The sequence below is a fragment of the Trifolium pratense genome, linkage group LG2 (assembly GCF_020283565.1).
Source record: "Trifolium pratense cultivar HEN17-A07 linkage group LG2, ARS_RC_1.1, whole genome shotgun sequence".
NCBI lineage: Eukaryota > Viridiplantae > Streptophyta > Magnoliopsida > Fabales > Fabaceae > Trifolium > Trifolium pratense.
Window position 1 is genome coordinate 70,150,463 of NC_060060.1, and position 22,045 is coordinate 70,172,507.

The 22,045-nt window shown below is 36.5% G+C and overlaps 1 protein-coding gene across 4 annotated transcripts; it reads left to right on the forward strand.

The window, feature by feature from the left end:
* The first annotated feature begins 230 nt into the window (after positions 1-230).
* Positions 231-19,129, forward strand: LOC123909197 (nucleobase-ascorbate transporter 1). 4 transcript variants are annotated; one of them, XM_045959983.1, is made up of 14 exons: positions 235-516; positions 3,095-3,192; positions 3,466-3,642; positions 4,046-4,146; positions 4,238-4,313; positions 4,426-4,485; positions 4,575-4,762; positions 4,844-4,940; positions 5,040-5,126; positions 17,204-17,262; positions 17,364-17,455; positions 17,557-17,634; positions 17,756-17,916; positions 18,664-19,129. In XM_045959983.1, the coding sequence occupies exons 1-14, from the start codon at positions 441-443 to the stop codon at positions 18,874-18,876; spliced, it is 1,563 nt and encodes a 520-aa protein (XP_045815939.1). In that variant the 5' UTR covers positions 235-440; the 3' UTR covers positions 18,877-19,129. The 4 variants fall into 4 exon arrangements, with proteins under 4 accessions (XP_045815938.1, XP_045815939.1, XP_045815940.1 ...); XM_045959982.1 differs by having other exon boundaries at positions 231-516; positions 4,575-4,940; positions 18,664-19,076; XM_045959984.1 differs by lacking the exon at positions 235-516 and adding an exon at positions 2,388-2,570 and having other exon boundaries at positions 4,575-4,940; positions 18,664-19,076.
* Positions 19,130-22,045: the final 2,916 nt, after the last annotated feature.

The following is a 22,045-nucleotide window of genomic DNA, read 5'->3' on the forward strand; positions in this document are numbered from 1 at the left end:
TATTTACTTGAGAAAAAATATTGGAGTGAATAAATAAGGGTACTTGTGGGCCCAACATGTTACTGTTTTTGTTTTTTTTTTTTGAAAGCGCCCAACATGTTACTGTTGAAGTGGTAACTTAGTAAAATCAATAGTGTTGCAGACTGAAATAGTAAGTAAATAAGAGTTCCAATAAATAATAAATAAAAAAATTAAAAACAAAGCTTATAGAAGAAAGAATAAGAAGAGAGAGTGTTACACTGGCACATCTTTTTCCTTCAGTTTCTTTTTTTCTACCTTTATTTATTTTTTATTTAAATATTAATGCTTTAATATATTCCCTTTTATATACTCTCGCTGCACTTTACTTTGTTCTGAATTCTTCTTCTTTTTTCCTCTCTCAGTAGTAGTTATCTTCCTTAATCACTTTGTCAGAACAACAACAAGCTTTAGCATCAACAATGGCCGACATTACTCATCCACCTATGGAACAACTTCAAGACCTTGAATACTGCATAGACTCTAATCCTCCATGGGGTACTATTACTACTCTTTTTTTTCTCATCATCCAAACACATGCATAAAGGGCTTATTAGTCTTTATCTAGTTTCAAAGCTGCTTTCATCATTCTTCATTTCACTGATTATGATTTTTTTTTTTCCTCCTTTTTATTGTTTCTTCTGTCTTTATCTTTTAAAGAAATTAAAGAGTTTGTTTTTTAGTTTTGAAGAAGTACTATGTACAATGTTTATGTTTTGTCACTTCTTCAGTTATATAAACATGTTCCTTTTACCATCACATTGAAATGGGTTGAACAAAATGACAGAAAGATCTTTCTTTTCTTTTTTTTTTTTATAATTAAAATAATAATATGATTTGTTTTCATCTATTTGTTTGCTCCTAAAGTTTTGCATAAGAGTGGGAGTAGTTTGTTACTTTGGTTCCGGAAATGGAGACTAAAAAGTTCAAATTTTTAGTATATTGTTGCGATAATGTGGGACTCTCAAATCTTCTCTTAGTTTTCTTTTTTTTTAAAAAAAAATTAATTAATTAATTAAACAACTTGTTTTTCCTTGATTTTTTGTTTTGATTCTTAATTTTTCTATTTGAAAATAAATAAAACATAGTACACAATAGTAACTGGTTTTGTAGAAACAAAAGTAAAAAAACATTATACTTTTGCTATACTCAACATTTTTGTGTCTAGTAGCCTCGTGGCTGTAGCATGGTACTCCTAAAATGGTGAAGTATCCGTACGGGGTACGTATCAGTACCGGATACTCCGTGGTACTCGTATGGTACGCACCGATTTCGTACCCATTTTTATTTGATTGATTTATGATGATGAATACGGAAAAAACATATTGGTTGCTGAAAAATCTCTTAAAATATTATAATTTTTTATTATATTTCAATTATCTCTCATTTTTTATGAAAATAGTTGAAACGGTAGACAAAAAAAATTAAATCTTCAAAGCATGATGATAATAATTCACTTAAAAATAATTTTTCTAATATTTTATACTAACGTACCTGTACCTTAAATTTTCTAAAAATGTCTTACCGCGGACCGTACCCGTACCTAGGCAACATAGGGCTACACTCACAAGTGTGGAGAAATGTAGAATATGGGGTTTGGACCCGACCCATTCAATAATGGACTCTTTCATTTTCATTTGTACTTGTCTTTATTATGATTTTTACTATAAGGGTCAATTAACATATCATTGTTATAATTTATATAAACCAATGGCCCCAGATTCACAAGTTTGAAATGTGCTGCCCTGCATATAAAATGCAACATCCCTACCAATTGAGATATGCTCACAGGGATATAATTGACACTTTATATTTATATGAATTAAACACATTCAAGTAAATAAACACCTTCATCACCAATGTTTATATTTTAGTAGTACTATTTTTATTTAATTGAATTCTCTGGCAATGAATGTCTTTCATCATTAATGTTTATATTTTAGTAGTACTATTTTTCTTTAGTTGGTAGGCTTAATAAGAGTTGAGTCTGTGTAGTGTTAGGGTTTTTTATGCAGAATAAAGCTGTGAAACTGTAAATAATTAATTGTTGCAACTCAGAGAAACTAATAGGAACTGAAGGATATAGTCACTGTATTTCAAGATTTTTATTAAATGCTCTATAGGCAGTAATGTCCTTTTACTTAATTATTACTACAGTGCTACAAGAAATAAAGACACAATTTTATTTTTATGGTGACATGACCCACCATATAAAGTTTAATAATGTTGGGGTCCAATTCCAACAGTTTTATACTACAATACTAAAATTTTGTGTCTTTCTCTCTGAGGACCCTCTCTGCTCTGCTCTCTTTTATCTTCACTATAAAAAGAGAATCAATCCGGGTCCATCTTACATGTCCTACCCTTGTTTCAATTTTACAAACAATTTTTTCAATTTTTACACTAAATACTAGGCATTTTCACAGTTTTTTACTTCTCTTCAAGAGTGTAGCGGCTAAACTCACACATACTAAGTGCTGATAAAATGGGTTTTGGGGTTCATACCCACACTCTAGCCCATCAAATGTCCCGGTAACCTTTTACCATATGAGGTGCATGACTTTGGTTCTCTAGCACTTCCTCTGGTCCCTTTTATAAAAGACAATTGACTTTTTAGATTCATTAAATAATTTATGAATTTAGCCTATAATATAGATCAAATATATCAGTTATTCAATGAATCTAAAAAGTGAAGTGTATTTTATAAAAAGTACCGCAAAGAGAGTACTATAGTATACATTATACATTTTTTTTTTGTTTTGGAAATTAGGCCTTTAACTTTTATGTTAGAGGTTTATAATTTTGTTAATTATTTTGATTCCAATGTTGTTGCATTGCAAGAGAAGCCAATTATCAAGCTAACTGTCTGCATGATTTTTATTTTTTTATACTAACTGTCTGCATGATTTAGATGGTGTTAGATGTTATATTAATTATAGATATTCTAATTCCTAAATTAGGGATCCTATTTAGACAGTGTGCAGGTGTAGATTATTGCATAAACATATCCATATTTTTGTCTTCCTATTTTATCTATCATTTTCTCCCTTCACCGTGAATGCGCATTGTCTTGCAGCTGAAACTATCTTATTAGCTTTTCAAAATTACATTTTGATGCTTGGCACAAGTGTGATGATACCTTCATTGCTCGTTCCGGCTATGGGAGGAAGTTCTGTAAGTTGAATTTCTGCTTCCCTATGTTCTTACTTTCATTCAACTTTTTTTATTACATAAATAAATATTTATACTTAGTTTAGATATCCCTCATTCACAATGAACCAATGCTTATACTTTAGTTTAGATGTTCGCTATTCATAAAGAGCCATTCGGTTTCAATTTTTCTGTCCGTTATTATTGTAATCGCATTTCTTTATGAGTTCAAATTTTGGCCTAGATCCTTTGGTGCTGATTTTAATTGATAGTGGTTTGGTTTCTTCTTTCAACCAGGGTGACAAGGCAAGGGTAATACAGACCCTTCTTTTTGTAGCCGGCATTAACACACTTCTCCAAGCACTTTTTGGAACAAGATTGCCTGCGGTAGTTGGAGGCTCATTTGCATATGTAATTCCAGTTGCTTATATTATCGGTGACTCTTCATTGCAACGAATTAATGATCCTCACGAAGTAAGTTTGCTGCTTCCTTCTCATCTTTGTCAATGCAATGATACATTCTTCTGTTTGGGTGTTGGTTTTCTTAAAATTCGGGACAAACTTCAATAATAATTCTGAAGGAACACAAGGATTTTAGTTGAATATATGCTAGTTATCAATAAAATGGAAAATCATGAGTTACCATTTACCAACTTTAGATCCATATTATGATATGGTAGATGAATTTAAAAGGGTATAATCCAATAGTTTTATGCAAAATGGCTGTAGGTGAGTCTCAAATCTTGAAACTTGATTTTTAATGTCAAAATAAGTAAGCGATTTGCATATATCATAATGAGTTTTCTTAGAAATATACTTATTAATTTTTTATTTGGTAGGGTATTGAAAGAGATGTTGCCGTGTGATTGGTTTGCAGAGATTTATACATACAATGCGAGCTATACAAGGAGCTTTAATTGTAGCTTCAAGTATTCAGATAGTCCTCGGTTACAGCCAAGTCTGGGGTCTTTTTTCAAGGTATTCTATTCCTAGCTTCATGTAACATTTTTGTGAATTCAAAACATTAAAAACGATACATTCAAACATTTACATGGTAATCTCTTTGCAGATTTTTCAGTCCTCTTGGCATGGCACCTGTAGTTGGATTGGTTGGACTAGGATTAATTCATCGAGGATTTCCCACGGTAGGTGTGGCTCAAATCTCTATTTTATCTATAACCGTTTTAGTAAACTTTCTTTACAGTATTTTTCATATCAAAGTATTTTATGCATTTCTGATATTGTTTTTCATTTCAGTTAGGGAACTGTGTAGAAATTGGTATACCGATGCTGTTGTTGGTCATTGGATTGTCACAAGTAAGTAACTTAGTTTAATCAGATCATAGTGGCGATTATCAAATTAACATTTATTTTCTTGGAACAAACTAATTTGGTCTAAATTGCAGTATCTAAAGCATGTGAGACCATTTAGAGACATTCCTATCTTTGAACGTTTCCCGGTTTTGATTTGTGTTGCAATTGTTTGGATCTATTCTGTCATCTTGACTGCCAGTGGAGCTTACAGTCATAGACCTTCTATAACACAACATAATTGTCGTACGGACCGAGCTAATCTGATATCTACTGCCCCATGGTACCTCAAAATAACAATTTTATTTCTCCTGATTCGTTTCATACTTACGGTGATTACTAAGGTTTCTTTTCATGGTTATAGGTTCATGTTCCCGTACCCTTTACAGTGGGGTCCGCCCACATTTTCTGCTGGTCATTCATTTGCTATGATGTCTGCAGTTCTTGTCTCAATGGTGGAGGTATCTATTTTCATTTCCTAGTTATTATATAAGAACCTCTCGTCTCTATTATAGTGATTTTTCTTTCAACGCTGATTTGATCATGCAATCTGTTTGCAGTCAACTGGTGCGTATAAGGCAGCATCTCGGCTGGCGATTGCCACTCCACCTCCTGCTTATGTGTTGAGTCGAGGCATTGGTTGGCAGGTAAATTACTTGGTTGTTGGCAAATAGTTCAATTTACTAACTGTCATACCCTAATTTTGTCCTACCCTCTTTTTACAATTATTTTTTTTATTTATTTTTTTTTATTTTATTTTTCAATTATTTTTCTATTTTTCACTTATTTTCTATTATTATTATTATAATCAAAAATTTAAAAAAAAGAAGAGAAAAACAACAACAAGACTGTTGTTGCTGCTATGCGCCTCCTCCATCCCTTATTTTCAGTTTCTTCTTTTCATGATCTTTTCCCAAAATAAGTTCAGTCTTCCCCATGAATACACTCAAAGCAAAAGTGCAGTCACTCCATTCCCTTTTGATCCCTGCCAAAACCACATTTTGTGCCAAAACAATAGAAAATCCAAACTCCATTTTATCCACTGGACATGAGATCTCAGCAACACTCTCTATAAATTGAGAGCAGAATTAAGAACAAAAGGGGGCGATTTTAGAAGGAGGAACAGAGACAGAAAAATAACCAAAAAACTCTTTTTTTTCATCACTTTTCCAAAATCCGAAATTGACTCAAACACCCTCTAACCTTCACTTTTCTTCACCCAAAAGCATCCAAACACTTTCAGTAGATAATAACCATCGAAAAAACGAAAGAAAACCGTCCAGAAAAGCCTACCCGAAACTCCAAAATTGCCAAGAAAAAGGGGTTAACAAACCCACTGATACAAAGCTCAAAACAAGTAGGTTTCTAAACGTTTTTTACTCATGAACACCCACTGAAGCTTTTCCATTCGTTAATTTTGCTTAAGCTTGCTTAAATCATATTTTGGTTTTTTGAGTTCTCAAGTTGTTGTTCCGTTTTTTCAAAATATAAGCCTCCACTGTGAAATCTAAGCATAGATTCATGACCAGTGCAAAAAACCGAGCAAAACGGTATATAAACTTTTAATTTTCGGCAAAGTTTTGTTGATGTTGTGCAGGGCCGAGCTTCATTCGAAGCTTTAATGGCCGCTGTTGTTGTTCTTCACGTGAAGAAGATGATGGGAGGTTGAAGACGATGACGTGGCGACGCGTCATTGGCTCCCTCCCAAGTTTAAAACGCGTCCGTCAGATCTAGTGTAAGGCCGAGATCTGTTCTAGGATTTCATTAAATCCAAGCCACTTGATTGAATCAGAAGGCCCAGATCCGTGATAGCCTACCGTACACTTTAGTTCTGACACTGCGCTAGATTGTTTTTTTTCTGTTCATTTTTTTGGACGAATTGGGCCTGGGCTTGGTGTTGCAGTGCTGTTGCCTCACCCCCAGAACCCAGTTTTGCACCCCAGTGGCGTTTTTGTCCATTTTTAAGTGCCTATTTATATAAGTGCTTATTCAAATAAGAGCTTATTCACATAAATGCTTATTTAGATAAGTGCTTATCATTTGGAAATGATTATTTGAGTTGTTGATTAATTAGTCAATTAATTAAACACATGATTAAGTGAGTAACCATTTAAGTTGTTTGATTAAAAGTGCTTAAGTTACTAAGTGCTTAAATGGTTAAATACTTAAATAAGTGATTATCAGTTAAATGATTAATTAATCAAAAACTTTCAAGCTTATTTGAATAAGTTCATGCTTGGATTATTTACTTGATTTAATACTTTTATCTCAAGGTTGTTTCTCAAAAACACTTCTTAACTTGAAAAAAAACCCATAATTAAAATAAACGGAATGAAAAAGGGTTAGTCTGACGTATGGCTTTCTTCCTCCGAATGATTCGAGACCCTGACGTATGGCTCGTGACTTGAATCATTCTCATTCCCAAACGCTAAAAAACATTAAAACACTTCATCATCCGCTTTATCTTTCCTTTTGATTTTCTTAAATCAAATAAAAGAACTTAAGCATAATTAGAGTGAAAAGGGGTTAGTCTGACGTATGGCTTTCTTCCCCGGATAATTCGAGGCCCTGACGTATGGCTCGTGACTCGGATTATCCTCATTCTCGGACGTTTTCATTAAAACTCCTAAAATCAACACAACACACTCAAACCTTTTCTCTGCCCACGCGCGCAGTAAAAGTAAAACCCTTTTCACAAAACGGGTGACGTTTTTGTCCTTTCTCCGTAACACAAACAACGCTTAAGCCTCCGCCGTGCGAGCATACAAGCAGCGTTTAAATACGAGAATGCGACATTCTCCGTAATACAAACCACGCTTAAGCCTCCGAAGTGCGAGCATACAAGCAGCGTTTAACTACGAGAATGCGACTTAGACGTCATGCGTCTAAAAGCAACCAACCCACAAACATTTTTTACCCTGAACTACGAAACCCTGATTTTCCCATTGCACCTGGGAATACGTAGGAGCAGGATTCAATATCTTGTCGGGCACAATAATAAAAAACAAACATTTTTCCCCATATCTATAATCACATAAATAATAATAAAAACAAACGTTTTCTATCGATGAAGCAAGAAACAAGTAATCAAGCAAATGTTAAAAAACACATTAAAGCAAACAAATATTTCCCTCTAAAAGGTTCCCGTTGAGTACAACGGATGTGAGGGGTGCTAATACCTTCCCCTCGCATAACCAACTCCCGAACCCATTTTTCTCACCCCTCAAGGTTTTCTCGATATTTTCCTTTCCCTTCTTTGGGATAAATAAAATTCGGTGGCGACTCTGTTTCTTTCTCGAGTGTCCACACTCGAGGTTAATTTTTCGCGCCGCGACAGCTGGCGACTCTGCTGGGGAAACTAAACCTTTTTGAGAGTTAAGCCTAATTTAGTGGGGTTTTCGCTTGTTTGCCTTAATGTGTATGTTATTTACATATTTGCTTTTTCTTTACTGCTTTTAATATTATATTGCATGCTTGCTTGAATATTATCTGCTATATTTCTCTCTTCTTCTTCATCTCCTTTCTTTTTCCTTTTGCCCACTTGGGCCGGTTACCGGTTATTGAGTGAAAAGTCCTACACCCGGACTTGAGGAAAACTTAGGACATAACGGTGGATCATTGTTGACCTTCCTGACGTATGGCTCGTAAGGTTGGCATGATACCCCACCTAGAGTAGATTCCCTTGACGATGTCGGTTCTCCTGACGTATGGCTCGTAGGACCGATGTTTTCTTGTGGGGTCCGTGACTCTAGGAACCTTTTAATAACCTAGAACCCAAAACGTGTTACTAGGAACCTTTGTAGATGAGATTCATTCTTAGGGGATGTTTGTTGTGAGCCGTTGCAACACGAACATCGTCTCCTAAGATTTATCTATGATTCTAGAACCCGTGTCAAACCTAGAACAAACATGTGAGAATGGAATGGGTTGCAGGAAACTCTGAGTCGTTGGCCTTCAAAACTTACACCAAATATGTTCTGGTCCGCCCGATCTGCTACATGACATAATATTTTCATCCATGCATTCATGACGATAGTCATACATATACATTTTGGTTTTCAAGGAACTAAATAGACACTAGTTACATAAGCATAAGGTTTTTAAATCATGGAAAGTAAAAGTTTGAATTTTTCTTATATCCCGAAACACTTATGATAACTATGTGTCTACGATTCCGTTAAACTAAAATGGCTAAAAAAAAGAAATAAAGAATTTTGCATGCATTTTCATTCATAAATTGCATCTCATTCCATTCGTTCCTATAATCAGTCATATTCCCGGCGCCGGTATTGGACAAGAAACGTCACCAAACAAGTCATGGAGAATTGGCAAGACCAGCACGATGCGTTGAAGGGCGAGGTAGCACAATTGACTGAAAAGTTGGACAAGGCTCTTGAGTTGTTGATTAATATGAATAAACCAGCACAATCAGTTGTGGTTGAAACATCGGTTCCTGCACCCCAAGGAGGAACTTCAGCAGTGAACACAGTTTGTCCAACTTTTGGTTTACCCGTTGGGCATACTCCACAGAATCAGGCTGAAATTCAACAGTCTCCTCAGAATACCCAGACTAGGGTCCCTCTGATCCAACAAGGTTTTGTTTCACAACAAGAGAATCTGGATGATCCCAGAAATGCTTATCAGAGTCCGGGGTTATTTGATGATGTGCCAAAGGTTAATTGTAATGTTCCTCAGTTGGAGGAAGCTGATAAGAAATTCAAGGCTATTGAAGACCGTCTAAGTATGATGGAAGGAGGTGATTCCCTAGACTTTGCCAATATGTGTCTAGTTCCAGACTTGGTGCTCCCGCCAAAATTTAAGGTCCCTGAGTTTGAGAAGTATAAAGGCCTCAGCTGTCCAAAGAATCATCTGATTATGTATAGCCGGAAGATGGCCTCCTTTGCTAGTGACGACAAGCTCATGATGCATTGCTTCCAAGATAGCCTCACCGGGGCATCACTCAACTGGTACATGCAGCTGGAAGGGAACCGAATCCAGTCATGGAGAGATTTGGCAAATGCTTTCATTAAGCAGTACCAATACAACATTGACATGGCTCCGGATCGTACTCAGTTACAAAACATGTCCCAAAAGGAGGGTGAGCCGTTCAGGGTTTATGCTCAACGTTGGAGAGAATTGGCTGCGCAAGTACGTCCTCCACTCTTAGAAGCTGAACTAGTGGATATATTCACTAACACTCTGCAAGGGACATATTTTGAAAGAATGGTTGGTAGTGTTTCATCTGGTTTTTCTGATCTGGTAAAGATAGGAGAAAGGATTGAAAATGGAATCAAAAGTGGTAAGATCCAAGCCAATGTGGGCACCCAAAATACCTCGAAGGAGCCTGCAAACAGTGTCGCCAAGAAAGAAGAGGGGGAAACCAATGTTGTTACTCCCAAGGGGAGGATTCTTGAGCCAATCCCAATGCCTTACAGCCAGCTCTTACCATATTTGGTGCACAATGGAATGGTAACCCCAAAAGCCACAAAGCCAAGAACCGCGCCATTCCCTGTGTGGTACAATCCTCAAGCCAAGTGCGAATATCATGCTGGGACAGAAGGTCATTCGGTTGATAACTGTCAGGCCCTCAAGAACAAGGTTCAAGATCTGGTGACTAAGAAATTGTTGACCTTCAAAGAGGGAGAGCCAAACATACAAGACAATCTATTGCCCGGCCATGCGGACCAATCTATGGATGCCAGTTGACAAGCTTAAGGGCTAATTATCGTTAGACTGTTCTCATTTTTGTAATTTTCCTATTTGCAAAAGTTTGAATTGTGTTTAAACTTGTTTATTCGCAATAGTAATCATAATAAAATGTGTATGCATGTTTCGAATTAATCATTTCATGTCCATTCACTTTTCTCTCTTCTCACGAAAGCAAAAAATATATTTCACTCATTTCATTTCTTTCATTATCAAATCTGTTTGAACAAAGATTGGAGAGAGAATGACGAAAAACGAAATAACCAAAATTGCTACAGTATGCTTTCAGATAAAACTTTGCTGATGATGTAAGGCATTGTTTCAATCCTCAAACACCGGAGAAATAAGGAAGATAATCCGTAGTCACCCCTGTTGAGCCTAGAAGTTGGTGTTTCTTTTCTATACGAAAAAACCCGCATTTTTAACCCCGGGCAGGGTAGTGTTCAGTTAATTCGACCATCCGTTCGAGTTTCAAGAGAAGAACATCTCATTCGAGGATCAATCACATTTCCTTCCTTGAACACATCACACAATCTCAAGGAAATAAAAGAGAGTCAAAAAGAGAATTTGTTTTCATCGACCTTTATCAAGGCAGTCACAATTCTCCAACAAAAAGAAGAAAGAAAAGGCCGCTAAGTCAAAACTCAAAATGACTTAGGCAAAAATTAGGGCATCCCGGTGGACTAAAAACTCAAAAATAGTTCAGGCAAAAATTAGGGATTACAAACAAAAAAGAGTGTCACCAATGAAATCAAAGTTATATGACCAAAACAAAAAGTAAGTGACTGTCACGTCAAAAGACATCATTGACCTCTAAGCCATCATATCCTCACCATCGCATTTCCAAAATCGCTTGGAACTTGAGAGCATAGGTTGAATTAATTGAACGTAGGACTGAAGAACATCAAGGAGAATGGGTTGGGTTTAAAATACAATTTTGAGCCTTATATCCTTTTATTCAGAAACTGTGAACCAGACCACGTTACAACCCTCAAAAGACCTAATTGAAGCAAGATTTATGTTGAAAGCATACAATAGCAAGGTTGAGTTAACCTGACTCCCAAGATCTTTTGTAAATCATCAGTGTTGATATTCTCACACCATCTTCCACAATATTCATCCATCAATCTCATCTCAATCTTGATTTCAAAACTAGCATGCACATTGCATTAGAATTACTATGTTAAATAAACAGGTTTATCTGCAAATCAGCACTTAACAATAAGGAAGTTTCAGCTATGAACGGTCACCAAGTGATCAGCAAGAAGTTCGGTCCAATCTAGGGCAACTATCTCGGAACTTCACTTAACCAAGAGGCGCATTCCCTAGAAAGGTCATTCGATATGGGGAAAGTGACCCAAGATCACATCATGGCAAGCTGCATCAAAACCCAGGTGTTCAAAACCTAACGAACTGGTTCAAGATGTTCCTAATTAGGGGCAAACCACCTTGGGATCCTGACAATCAAGAGTGAACCCTTGTGACTAGGGGCACCTGAAGATCTCGTTGGCCAAAACATTTCAAGAATGGGGCAATCAGGGTTGCACCTCCAAATGCCAGTTTGATCAAGGACATACCTCCTAGAAAATGGGCACCAATATCAGTGAGTTGGCTAATAACTTCAAAGACGCAATTGACTGGGGCAAGACAGGTTACATAGGGGCAACTCCTCCTCATACCTTCAAGGCGGCCAAGCCAAATCTAGCATACATCCACAACTGTTGAGTCCGGAATGGGCGTCGGGAATATGTTGACACAACATCAGGCCATCTTTTCACAAAAAGCCTTGAACATTCACCGGTTTTAAACCAATCCTCACCCACTACAGGGGCATTCATAGTAACATGCAAATCACTGCATTAATCATCTTCATGCATGAATCATGTCATTTCATTCTAGCAAATCGACATCACGCATTAATCATGTCATTTCATTCATCTGGTATGCCCCATACCACAAACTCAATAACCTCGTGACTAGACAGCAAATTAAATATCCCCAAGCAAAGGTCCAATCGTTATTGGCACCCACTCAAAAGTCCAATTGTTATTGGTCGCAAAAAAAATCCAATTGTTATTGGTACCCAGCAAAAATCCAATTGTCATTGGTATCCACTCAAAAGTCCAATCATTATTGGCACCCTGAAAGTCCAATCGTTATTGGCACCAACTCAAAATCCAATCATTATTGGTACCCTTAAAAGCCCAACCTCGCTTGGCACCACCCACAGCCTAATCACCATTGGCACATGTTTAAGCCCAATTGTCATTAGCACCCACTTTGCAGCCTAATCACCGTTGGCAACGTTTAAGCCCAATTGTCATTAGCACCCAATTCACAGCCTAATCACCATTGGCACATGTTTAAGCCCAATTGTCATTAGCACCTACTCTGCAGCCTAATCACCATTGGCAAAGTTTAAGCCCAATTGTCATTAGCACCCACTTTGCAGCCTAAGCACCATTGGTCACATTTAAGCCCAATTGTCATTAGCACTCGTTCGTAAAAAATCCAATTTCTACTCGTCCCAATGATCATCACATGTGCTAGTCATGCATTCCACTTCATGCATTCATGCATCTCATGTATCAACAATATGTCCAACAAACAAAGACATATCATGCATATCATGAATTAACAAATTCATTTGCATTAGCTTTGCATCTTTAAGCATTAAGACATACATAAACAATCATTGCATCATCCAAAGCATGCATGCATAAAAGCAGATTCAAAAGGTTTCTCCCCATAGAGTATAACCTTCAGCCTTCAATCTCGAGCAAGGTGAAGTCACCTTTTCCCCAGCAAGTCTGAATTGAAAGATGTCCAACTTTCTCCCCAACAAGTCTTTTGAAGAATCCTCAGACAAGATATCTTAAAAGGACATCCCCAGCAGAACCTCCTAGAAGAGCATCACCTCATCAGTAAGGATCAACCTTCAACAAAAGTGGCTGAACAAGATTATCTTATTCCCGGTGGGATCTCAAGATCACCTTACTTGCGAAGCTCTTAAAGCAGAGTCTCCAATTGCAAAACTCTCAAAGCGGAGTATCCATTTGCAAAGCTCTCGAAGCGGAGTATCCAGTATTTCAAAAGCTCTCAAAGCGGAGTACCAAAGTTGAAAAACTCTCAAAGCGGAGTATCAATTTGCAAAGCCCTCAAAGCGGAGCATCCAGGGTTCAAAACTTTCAAAGCAAAGTGGAGAGCCATTGTTGAGTTTCAAAACTTACAAAGCGAAGTGGCAAACAAGATCAAAAGGGATTTACCTTCAGTGTGGGCGGCTGAATAAGATCAAAAGGGATTGACTTTCAGTGTGGGCGGCTGGATAAAATCAAAACAGAAGATTGACCTTCAGTGTGAGCGGCTGAATAAAATCAAAAGAGGATCGACCTTTAGTGTGGGCGGCTGAATAAGATCAAGAGAAGATGGACCTTCAGTGTAGGCGGCTGGATAAAATCCAAAGAAGATTGACCTTCAGTGTGGGCGGCTGAATAAGATCAAACCAAGGATTGACCTTCAGTGTGGGCGGCTGAATAAGAACAGAAGTGGATCGACCTTCAGTGTGGGCGGCTGGATAAAATCACTTTCAAAGATTGACCTTCAGCGTGGGCGGCTGAATAAGATCAAACCAAGGATTGACCTTCAGTGTGGGCGGCTGGATAAGATCAAAAAGTGGATCGACCTTCAGTGTGAGCGGCTGAATAAAATCAAAAGAGATTGACCTTCAGTGTGGGCGGCTGAATAAGAGCAAAAGTGGATGGACCTTCAGTGTGGGCGGCTGGATAAAATCAAAATAGAAGATTGACCTTCAGTGTGAGCGGCTGAATAAAATCAAAAGAGGATCGACCTTCAGTGTGGGCGGCTGAATAAGATCAAAAGAAGATGGACCTTCAGTGTGGGCGGCTGGATAAAATCACTTTCAAAGATTGACCTTCAGCGTGGGCGGTTGAATGAGATCAAACCAAGGATTGACCTTCAGTGCGGGCGGCTGAATAAGATCGAATCACGGATCAAGGGATTGACCTTCAGTGTGGGCGGCTGAATAAAATCAGAATCATCTCTACCTTGAGTATCCGACTTTTCCAGGGAAGTGGATCTCATTCTTTATCATCATCAAATTCATTTTTCTCCGTGGAGCAAAATTAGGGCATTTGTATTTAATTACCTTGCACCTCAAGATTATGAAGACAAAGGTCATTCATACTCATGGGTCCAAGATAATTAAATAGGGGCAGCTGTCATACCCTAATTTTGTCCTACCCTCTTTTTACAATTATTTTTTTTATTTATTTTTTTTTATTTTATTTTTCAATTATTTTTCTATTTTTCACTTATTTTCTATTATTATTATTATAATCAAAAATTTAAAAAAAAGAAGAGAAAAACAACAACAAGACTGTTGTTGCTGCTATGCGCCTCCTCCATCCCTTATTTTCAGTTTCTTCTTTTCATGATCTTTTCCCAAAATAAGTTCAGTCTTCCCCATGAATACACTCAAAGCAAAAGTGCAGTCACTCCATTCCCTTTTGATCCCTGCCAAAACCACATTTTGTGCCAAAACAATAGAAAATCCAAACTCCATTTTATCCACTGGACATGAGATCTCAGCAACACTCTCTATAAATTGAGAGCAGAATTAAGAACAAAAGGGGGCGATTTTAGAAGGAGGAACAGAGACAGAAAAATAACCAAAAAACTCTTTTTTTTCATCACTTTTCCAAAATCCGAAATTGACTCAAACACCCTCTAACCTTCACTTTTCTTCACCCAAAAGCATCCAAACACTTTCAGTAGATAATAACCATCGAAAAAACGAAAGAAAACCGTCCAGAAAAGCCTACCCGAAACTCCAAAATTGCCAAGAAAAAGGGGTTAACAAACCCACTGATACAAAGCTCAAAACAAGTAGGTTTCTAAACGTTTTTTACTCATGAACACCCACTGAAGCTTTTCCATTCGTTAATTTTGCTTAAGCTTGCTTAAATCATATTTTGGTTTTTTGAGTTCTCAAGTTGTTGTTCCGTTTTTTCAAAATATAAGCCTCCACTGTGAAATCTAAGCATAGATTCATGACCAGTGCAAAAAACCGAGCAAAACGGTATATAAACTTTTAATTTTCGGCAAAGTTTTGTTGATGTTGTGCAGGGCCGAGCTTCATTCGAAGCTTTAATGGCCGCTGTTGTTGTTCTTCACGTGAAGAAGATGATGGGAGGTTGAAGACGATGACGTGGCGACGCGTCATTGGCTCCCTCCCAAGTTTAAAACGCGTCCGTCAGATCTAGTGTAAGGCCGAGATCTGTTCTAGGATTTCATTAAATCCAAGCCACTTGATTGAATCAGAAGGCCCAGATCCGTGATAGCCTACCGTACACTTTAGTTCTGACACTGCGCTAGATTGTTTTTTTTCTGTTCATTTTTTTGGACGAATTGGGCCTGGGCTTGGTGTTGCAGTGCTGTTGCCTCACCCCCAGAACCCAGTTTTGCACCCCAGTGGCGTTTTTGTCCATTTTTAAGTGCCTATTTATATAAGTGCTTATTCAAATAAGAGCTTATTCACATAAATGCTTATTTAGATAAGTGCTTATCATTTGGAAATGATTATTTGAGTTGTTGATTAATTAGTCAATTAATTAAACACATGATTAAGTGAGTAACCATTTAAGTTGTTTGATTAAAAGTGCTTAAGTTACTAAGTGCTTAAATGGTTAAATACTTAAATAAGTGATTATCAGTTAAATGATTAATTAATCAAAAACTTTCAAGCTTATTTGAATAAGTTCATGCTTGGATTATTTACTTGATTTAATACTTTTATCTCAAGGTTGTTTCTCAAAAACACTTCTTAACTTGAAAAAAAACCCATAATTAAAATAAACGGAATGAAAAAGGGTTAGTCTGACGTATGGCTTTCTTCCTCCGAATGATTCGAGACCCTGACGTATGGCTCGTGACTTGAATCATTCTCATTCCCAAACGCTAAAAAACATTAAAACACTTCATCATCCGCTTTATCTTTCCTTTTGATTTTCTTAAATCAAATAAAAGAACTTAAGCATAATTAGAGTGAAAAGGGGTTAGTCTGACGTATGGCTTTCTTCCCCGGATAATTCGAGGCCCTGACGTATGGCTCGTGACTCGGATTATCCTCATTCTCGGACGTTTTCATTAAAACTCCTAAAATCAACACAACACACTCAAACCTTTTCTCTGCCCACGCGCGCAGTAAAAGTAAAACCCTTTTCACAAAACGGGTGACGTTTTTGTCCTTTCTCCGTAACACAAACAACGCTTAAGCCTCCGCCGTGCGAGCATACAAGCAGCGTTTAAATACGAGAATGCGACATTCTCCGTAATACAAACCACGCTTAAGCCTCCGAAGTGCGAGCATACAAGCAGCGTTTAACTACGAGAATGCGACTTAGACGTCATGCGTCTAAAAGCAACCAACCCACAAACATTTTTTACCCTGAACTACGAAACCCTGATTTTCCCATTGCACCTGGGAATACGTAGGAGCAGGATTCAATATCTTGTCGGGCACAATAATAAAAAACAAACATTTTTCCCCATATCTATAATCACATAAATAATAATAAAAACAAACGTTTTCTATCGATGAAGCAAGAAACAAGTAATCAAGCAAATGTTAAAAAACACATTAAAGCAAACAAATATTTCCCTCTAAAAGGTTCCCGTTGAGTACAACGGATGTGAGGGGTGCTAATACCTTCCCCTCGCATAACCAACTCCCGAACCCATTTTTCTCACCCCTCAAGGTTTTCTCGATATTTTCCTTTCCCTTCTTTGGGATAAATAAAATTCGGTGGCGACTCTGTTTCTTTCTCGAGTGTCCACACTCGAGGTTAATTTTTCGCGCCGCGACACTAACATGAAATTGTCTAAGGCTATGATTGTTCGATCATTAATTTGCAGTGTTAAGATATCAATCATGTGGCTTGAAGTGCTATTAACATTCATATTACTGCTAATGATAGTTATCTGTATTAATTTTTCGTAGGGGATTGGTATCTTGCTTGATGGTCTTTATGGAACGGGGACTGGTTCCACTGTTTCTGTGTAAGTCACTCGTCATTGAAGTGCGAATACGAGTTGCTTGCTCTTTTGTAGATACTTTTGTCTTTCTATGTTAGCTTGACTAACATGGTTGGTCATTCCAGGGAAAATGTGGGACTTCTTGGCCTGACTCGAGTTGGAAGTCGCAGAGTTGTTCAGATTTCTGCTGGTTTTATGATATTCTTCTCTACTTTAGGTTTGTATTGATATACTTCAAACATGATCTTGCTACAACCAAAAGCAACAATTTTGACTCAATATGGTCTTTTGCTTTTCTTTATCTTTTGTTATTTGCAGGAAAGTTTGGAGCTGTATTTGCATCTATACCCTTCCCGATATTTGCTGCATTGTACTGCGTTCTATTTGGTCTTGTTGGTATGTTAAGACTATGAAGATATCTTTCCATTTCTCACAAAATATGGGACATGACACAATATTATTTAAAACTTTGAAACACACAAAATTTACAACACTAATATGTTTCCTTGTTCATCAGGTGCAGTTGGAATATCATTTCTTCAGTTTACAAACATGAACTCTATGAGAAATCTTATCATCATTGGTCTCTCATTGTTCCTTGGAATATCTGTTCCCCAATTTTTCAATGAATACTGGACTTCTTCACACCATGGCCCTGTTCATACTGACGCCGGATGGGTATGTTTTCCCTAACATTATATAATCCTGCTCATATCTTGTAGTCCCTTGCATTATAGTAATATTTATGCCTAGCCAATATGTGATCTTATTTTCATTTATTTTTTTAAGAATGGTTATTTACTCGACAGTGTCTCGAACATAATTACTTCCTATGGAAGGAACCAGTGGGAAACCAAAAAATGAATATATATATATATATATATATATATATATATATATATATATATATATATATATATATATATATATATATATATATATATATATCAGTGTTGAGAATAATATTGTTGGAAATTCCGCGGTCTGCCCCCATCCGCATTTGGGTTGCCTTCATTGCAGTCTCCAACACCTTCATTGTGTTGGGTGTAAAGGGGTGAATTTAGTCCCACATTGCTTAGAGATATGGCCTGTGTATTGTTTATATAGCTTGGGTAACCATCACTTTATAAGTTGGTTTTGTTTATAAGTTGGTTTTGTAAGATTGAGTTAGGCCAAATATAAAATCTCACAAATATTCATAGATATTTTTTGAAAATTTAGACATATTTTAAATTTAAAACAAGATATGATTAGGATTTATGCATTTATATTTTGTTTAAAATATCTAGGATCAGTGCTACCAGAGCACTATCATTGGTATGATGAGCTTCCGCAATACAAAATACAAAAAATAAAAATAAAAGTCAATCAGGAGTTATGGCCTTTTACATGCAACTATGACGCTAATTTTTTTCATCTTTGCAGTTCAATGCATTTTTAAATACAATATTCTCGTCACCAGCAACAGTAGGATTGATTGTAGCAGTCATCCTCGACAACACTCTTGAAGTTGAAAAGTCGAAGAAAGATCGTGGGATGCCATGGTGGGTGAAGTTTAGAACATTTAGAGGTGATAATAGAAATGAAGAATTTTATACTTTGCCGTTCAATCTTAACAGGTTCTTCCCACCTACATGATGATCTAGAGAAAGTGAAGAAGAGAGTAGAATAGATTTTATTTTGGATCTACACATTCCAGAATTTCATGACTAACAAATGCTATTATTCCTTTAACATGACCCAATTTTTTTTTGTGGACCATATAAATTTTGGTCCAACAGAGGATTGTAAAAGCATTTGGAACCATGCTTTTGTAGATTTCAATAAAATAAAAATTTTCCCTACTCTATTAATGCATGTGTTGATGGATATGAGCTTGGTAAAGTTCTTCAATGAGGAAGCTCAAGCAAATTTAATTCCTACTTACCGCTAAGGGTGTTCAAATTCAAACCGGTTCAAATTGAAAGCGTAAATCGGTAAAAAAATAAAAAAAATAAAATTTTTTGAATTTGTTTGGATGTCCGTTTGTGGAAAACCGCCGGATCAAATTGGATTTTGGATTGATTTTTAAAACTGATTCAAACCGCAGACATATTTTAATATTTATTCATCTTGTTAATATTCCTTATTAGTTCAACTTAATATATTTTTTTTTACTATTTCATGTTATATTTTTTTTTGGGTAAATATGTTTTTAGTCCCTACTTTTATATTGAGTTTTGGTTTTCGTCCTTATACTTTAAAATCACTCTTTTTAGTACTCAATTAATTTTCAGTTTTGATTTTAGTCTCAAATGTTAAGTCAGCCAACAGTTGACTAACAGAAGTCCACGTGGCGTCGACACGCTGGATTCCACGGATATGTGGCATCCTACATGGACTGCCACGTCATTTTTATTTATTATTTTTTTTATAAAAAAGGAAAAAAAATATTTTTTTAAAAAAACAAATTAAATTTTGGTTTTAAGCATAACATGTACACAATATTCCATAATAAGATCTTGTATTCCATTCCAAAATATATATATATATATATATATATATATATATATAGGGGAGGGATCAAATTACACCGGTGTAATATTTGAGTAATGTTACACCGCTCAATAACGCTTTAACGAATACAAATTTTACAAAATTCACCGTTGGATTGAAAGCTTATATCGTATAGATCATCTATGTTGAATTGTATAAAAATCTAAAATTGTTTGATATGTTATTGAGATAGATCAAGATTAACGGTATTCAATACAAACGCATAAACCATTAATCTTGATCGGTCACAATAACATATCAAACGATTTTAGATTTTTGTAAAATTCAACATGGATGATCTATATGATATAAGCTTTCAATCCAACGGTGGATTTTATAAAATTTGTATTCGTTATAGCGTTATTGAGCGGTGTAACATTACTCAAATGTTACACCGGTGTAATTTGATCCCTCCCCATATATATATATATATATATATATATATATATATATATATATATATATATATATATATATAAAAAAAAATTGAACAAGCCAAAATAAGATATTTATATAAACAAAAGTCTTCTCAGCACAAGACGTACCAAGGAAGACTAAGTAAGATTACAAAAAAGTCAAAATACAAGGACCAAAAGAAACTATACAAAGCCCAAACAAAGCATAGGACTGGACCACCAACTATGGCAGTTCAAAGCTAAAGTACTACTGAAATCTGGCACGCAGTGAACACAATGCTGCACAAGATGCTATAACATGTGCTGCAGTAAGACAGACGCTGAATAAAATAAAGTAATAAACGACAGAATAATAAATAACACAGATCGTTTGTTAACCCAGTTCAGTGCAACGTCACCTACTCTGGGGGATACCAATCCAGGAATCAATCCACTATAATAGCTCTAGTTCAAAGCCCTCGACCAACACCCGGTACTTGACTTATCGCCTAGACACTACCCGTGCAATCCTATCTAAGAACCTCTTAGATAATGAGACCCCGTCCCAAATTCCCTCTAACAACACGTACCATGTTGCTGTCAATAATAATAATCAATATGGAGACACTCTCCTAGAAACTAGACCACACTCTTGCTTAAAAGCTCTTGAGTAAATTACACACGCTAACTTCGTACTTCAAAAACTTAGGAGTAGCTTACAATTAACAATAAAAACACAGTCCTAAACTTGCATCAAAGTGACACAAGAAAGGCTGACAAAAGACACAAACTCTAAACCTTAAAAACTCACACTTTGTAAAAGACACGGTTTAGAATACACGAGTTGTAAAGGTTTGAGGCTTCACATATTTATAGTCTTCAATTGTCTTGATGTGCAAGCTAGGTTTTCAGACAAACACAGCTGTAAAAATTGCGTTCAACCCTATATTATTTTCAGAAATATAATTTGTTTTGTTTCATGTGTGACCAAACAAAAACAAACGCAAAAATATAATATAATTATATTTTTGTTTTAAATAATATTCCTTCAACCGACTTCAATAAAACTTGTTGAGCAAGGGTCGTTTTGCTCAGGCGCACGTGCTTGTAAATATAATTGAAGCAAATCTTGACTGAGATTTGAAATAAAAATTCTGCACGAAAACAGAGTATCAGGATGTGCTGTACGATGATGCTACAGCATCTCAGTCCAGCATCTGGCTGGTTGGTTTTTGCAAAAATGTAGCAAATCTCAAAACACCAACAACTACTCGTCGCTTTCAACCACCTAAAAGAAAAAGTCTTGATCTTGTCCAACATATGATGCACTGTGTTTGCTGAGCCTCTAAATAAACTGTAATTTCTTTCGGTCCACATAACCCACACACAAGCCAGCCATTGACAACACCGAAAAATGCACTATTTTATTAATATTATTTCCCTAAGTATTTTAATATTTTGTCTAATTTATGCTAATAAAATAAAATAATTATTGTTTTTTTTATGAAACTACAGATGCACCAAGAATGAGCAAAATATCAAAGAAACAAGGCAACTACCATCAAAAAGTGGCGCTAGCCACCTTGTGTAAGGCGTTGGCCTTGAAAAGGCACAAGCCACACAACACAAGGCGCTGGCCTTGAGTTATAAGGTGCTGGCCTTGAGTTATAAGGTGCTGGCCATGAGTCACAAGGCGCCAGCTTGGCACATTTACACTAAGTCAGCCACTAAGCAAGTGGCGCCAGCCACTAAGCAACAAGGTACCAGTCACAACAAAAAAGGCGCTGGCCGTTCCTATTTTTTAGAGAGAGATTCGTCACGTTCATCCATTCCTACTCTTACGCCACACGACTCTCAACTGAATCCCGAATGAATTG

What these genes read in the sequence shown, in the direction of transcription:
- LOC123909197 (XM_045959982.1), top strand. Translation starts at nt 441, where the DNA reads ATGGCCGACATTACTCATCCACCTATGGAACAACTTCAAGACCTTGAA. An exon ending in GTCGAGGCATTGGTTGGCAG is followed by an intron (nt 5,127 to 17,203) that starts GTAAATTACTTG and finishes AATTTTTCGTAG; the next exon opens with GGGATTGGTATCTTGCTTGA. An exon ending in ACTGGTTCCACTGTTTCTGT is followed by an intron (nt 17,263 to 17,363) that starts GTAAGTCACTCG and finishes TGGTCATTCCAG; the next exon opens with GGAAAATGTGGGACTTCTTG.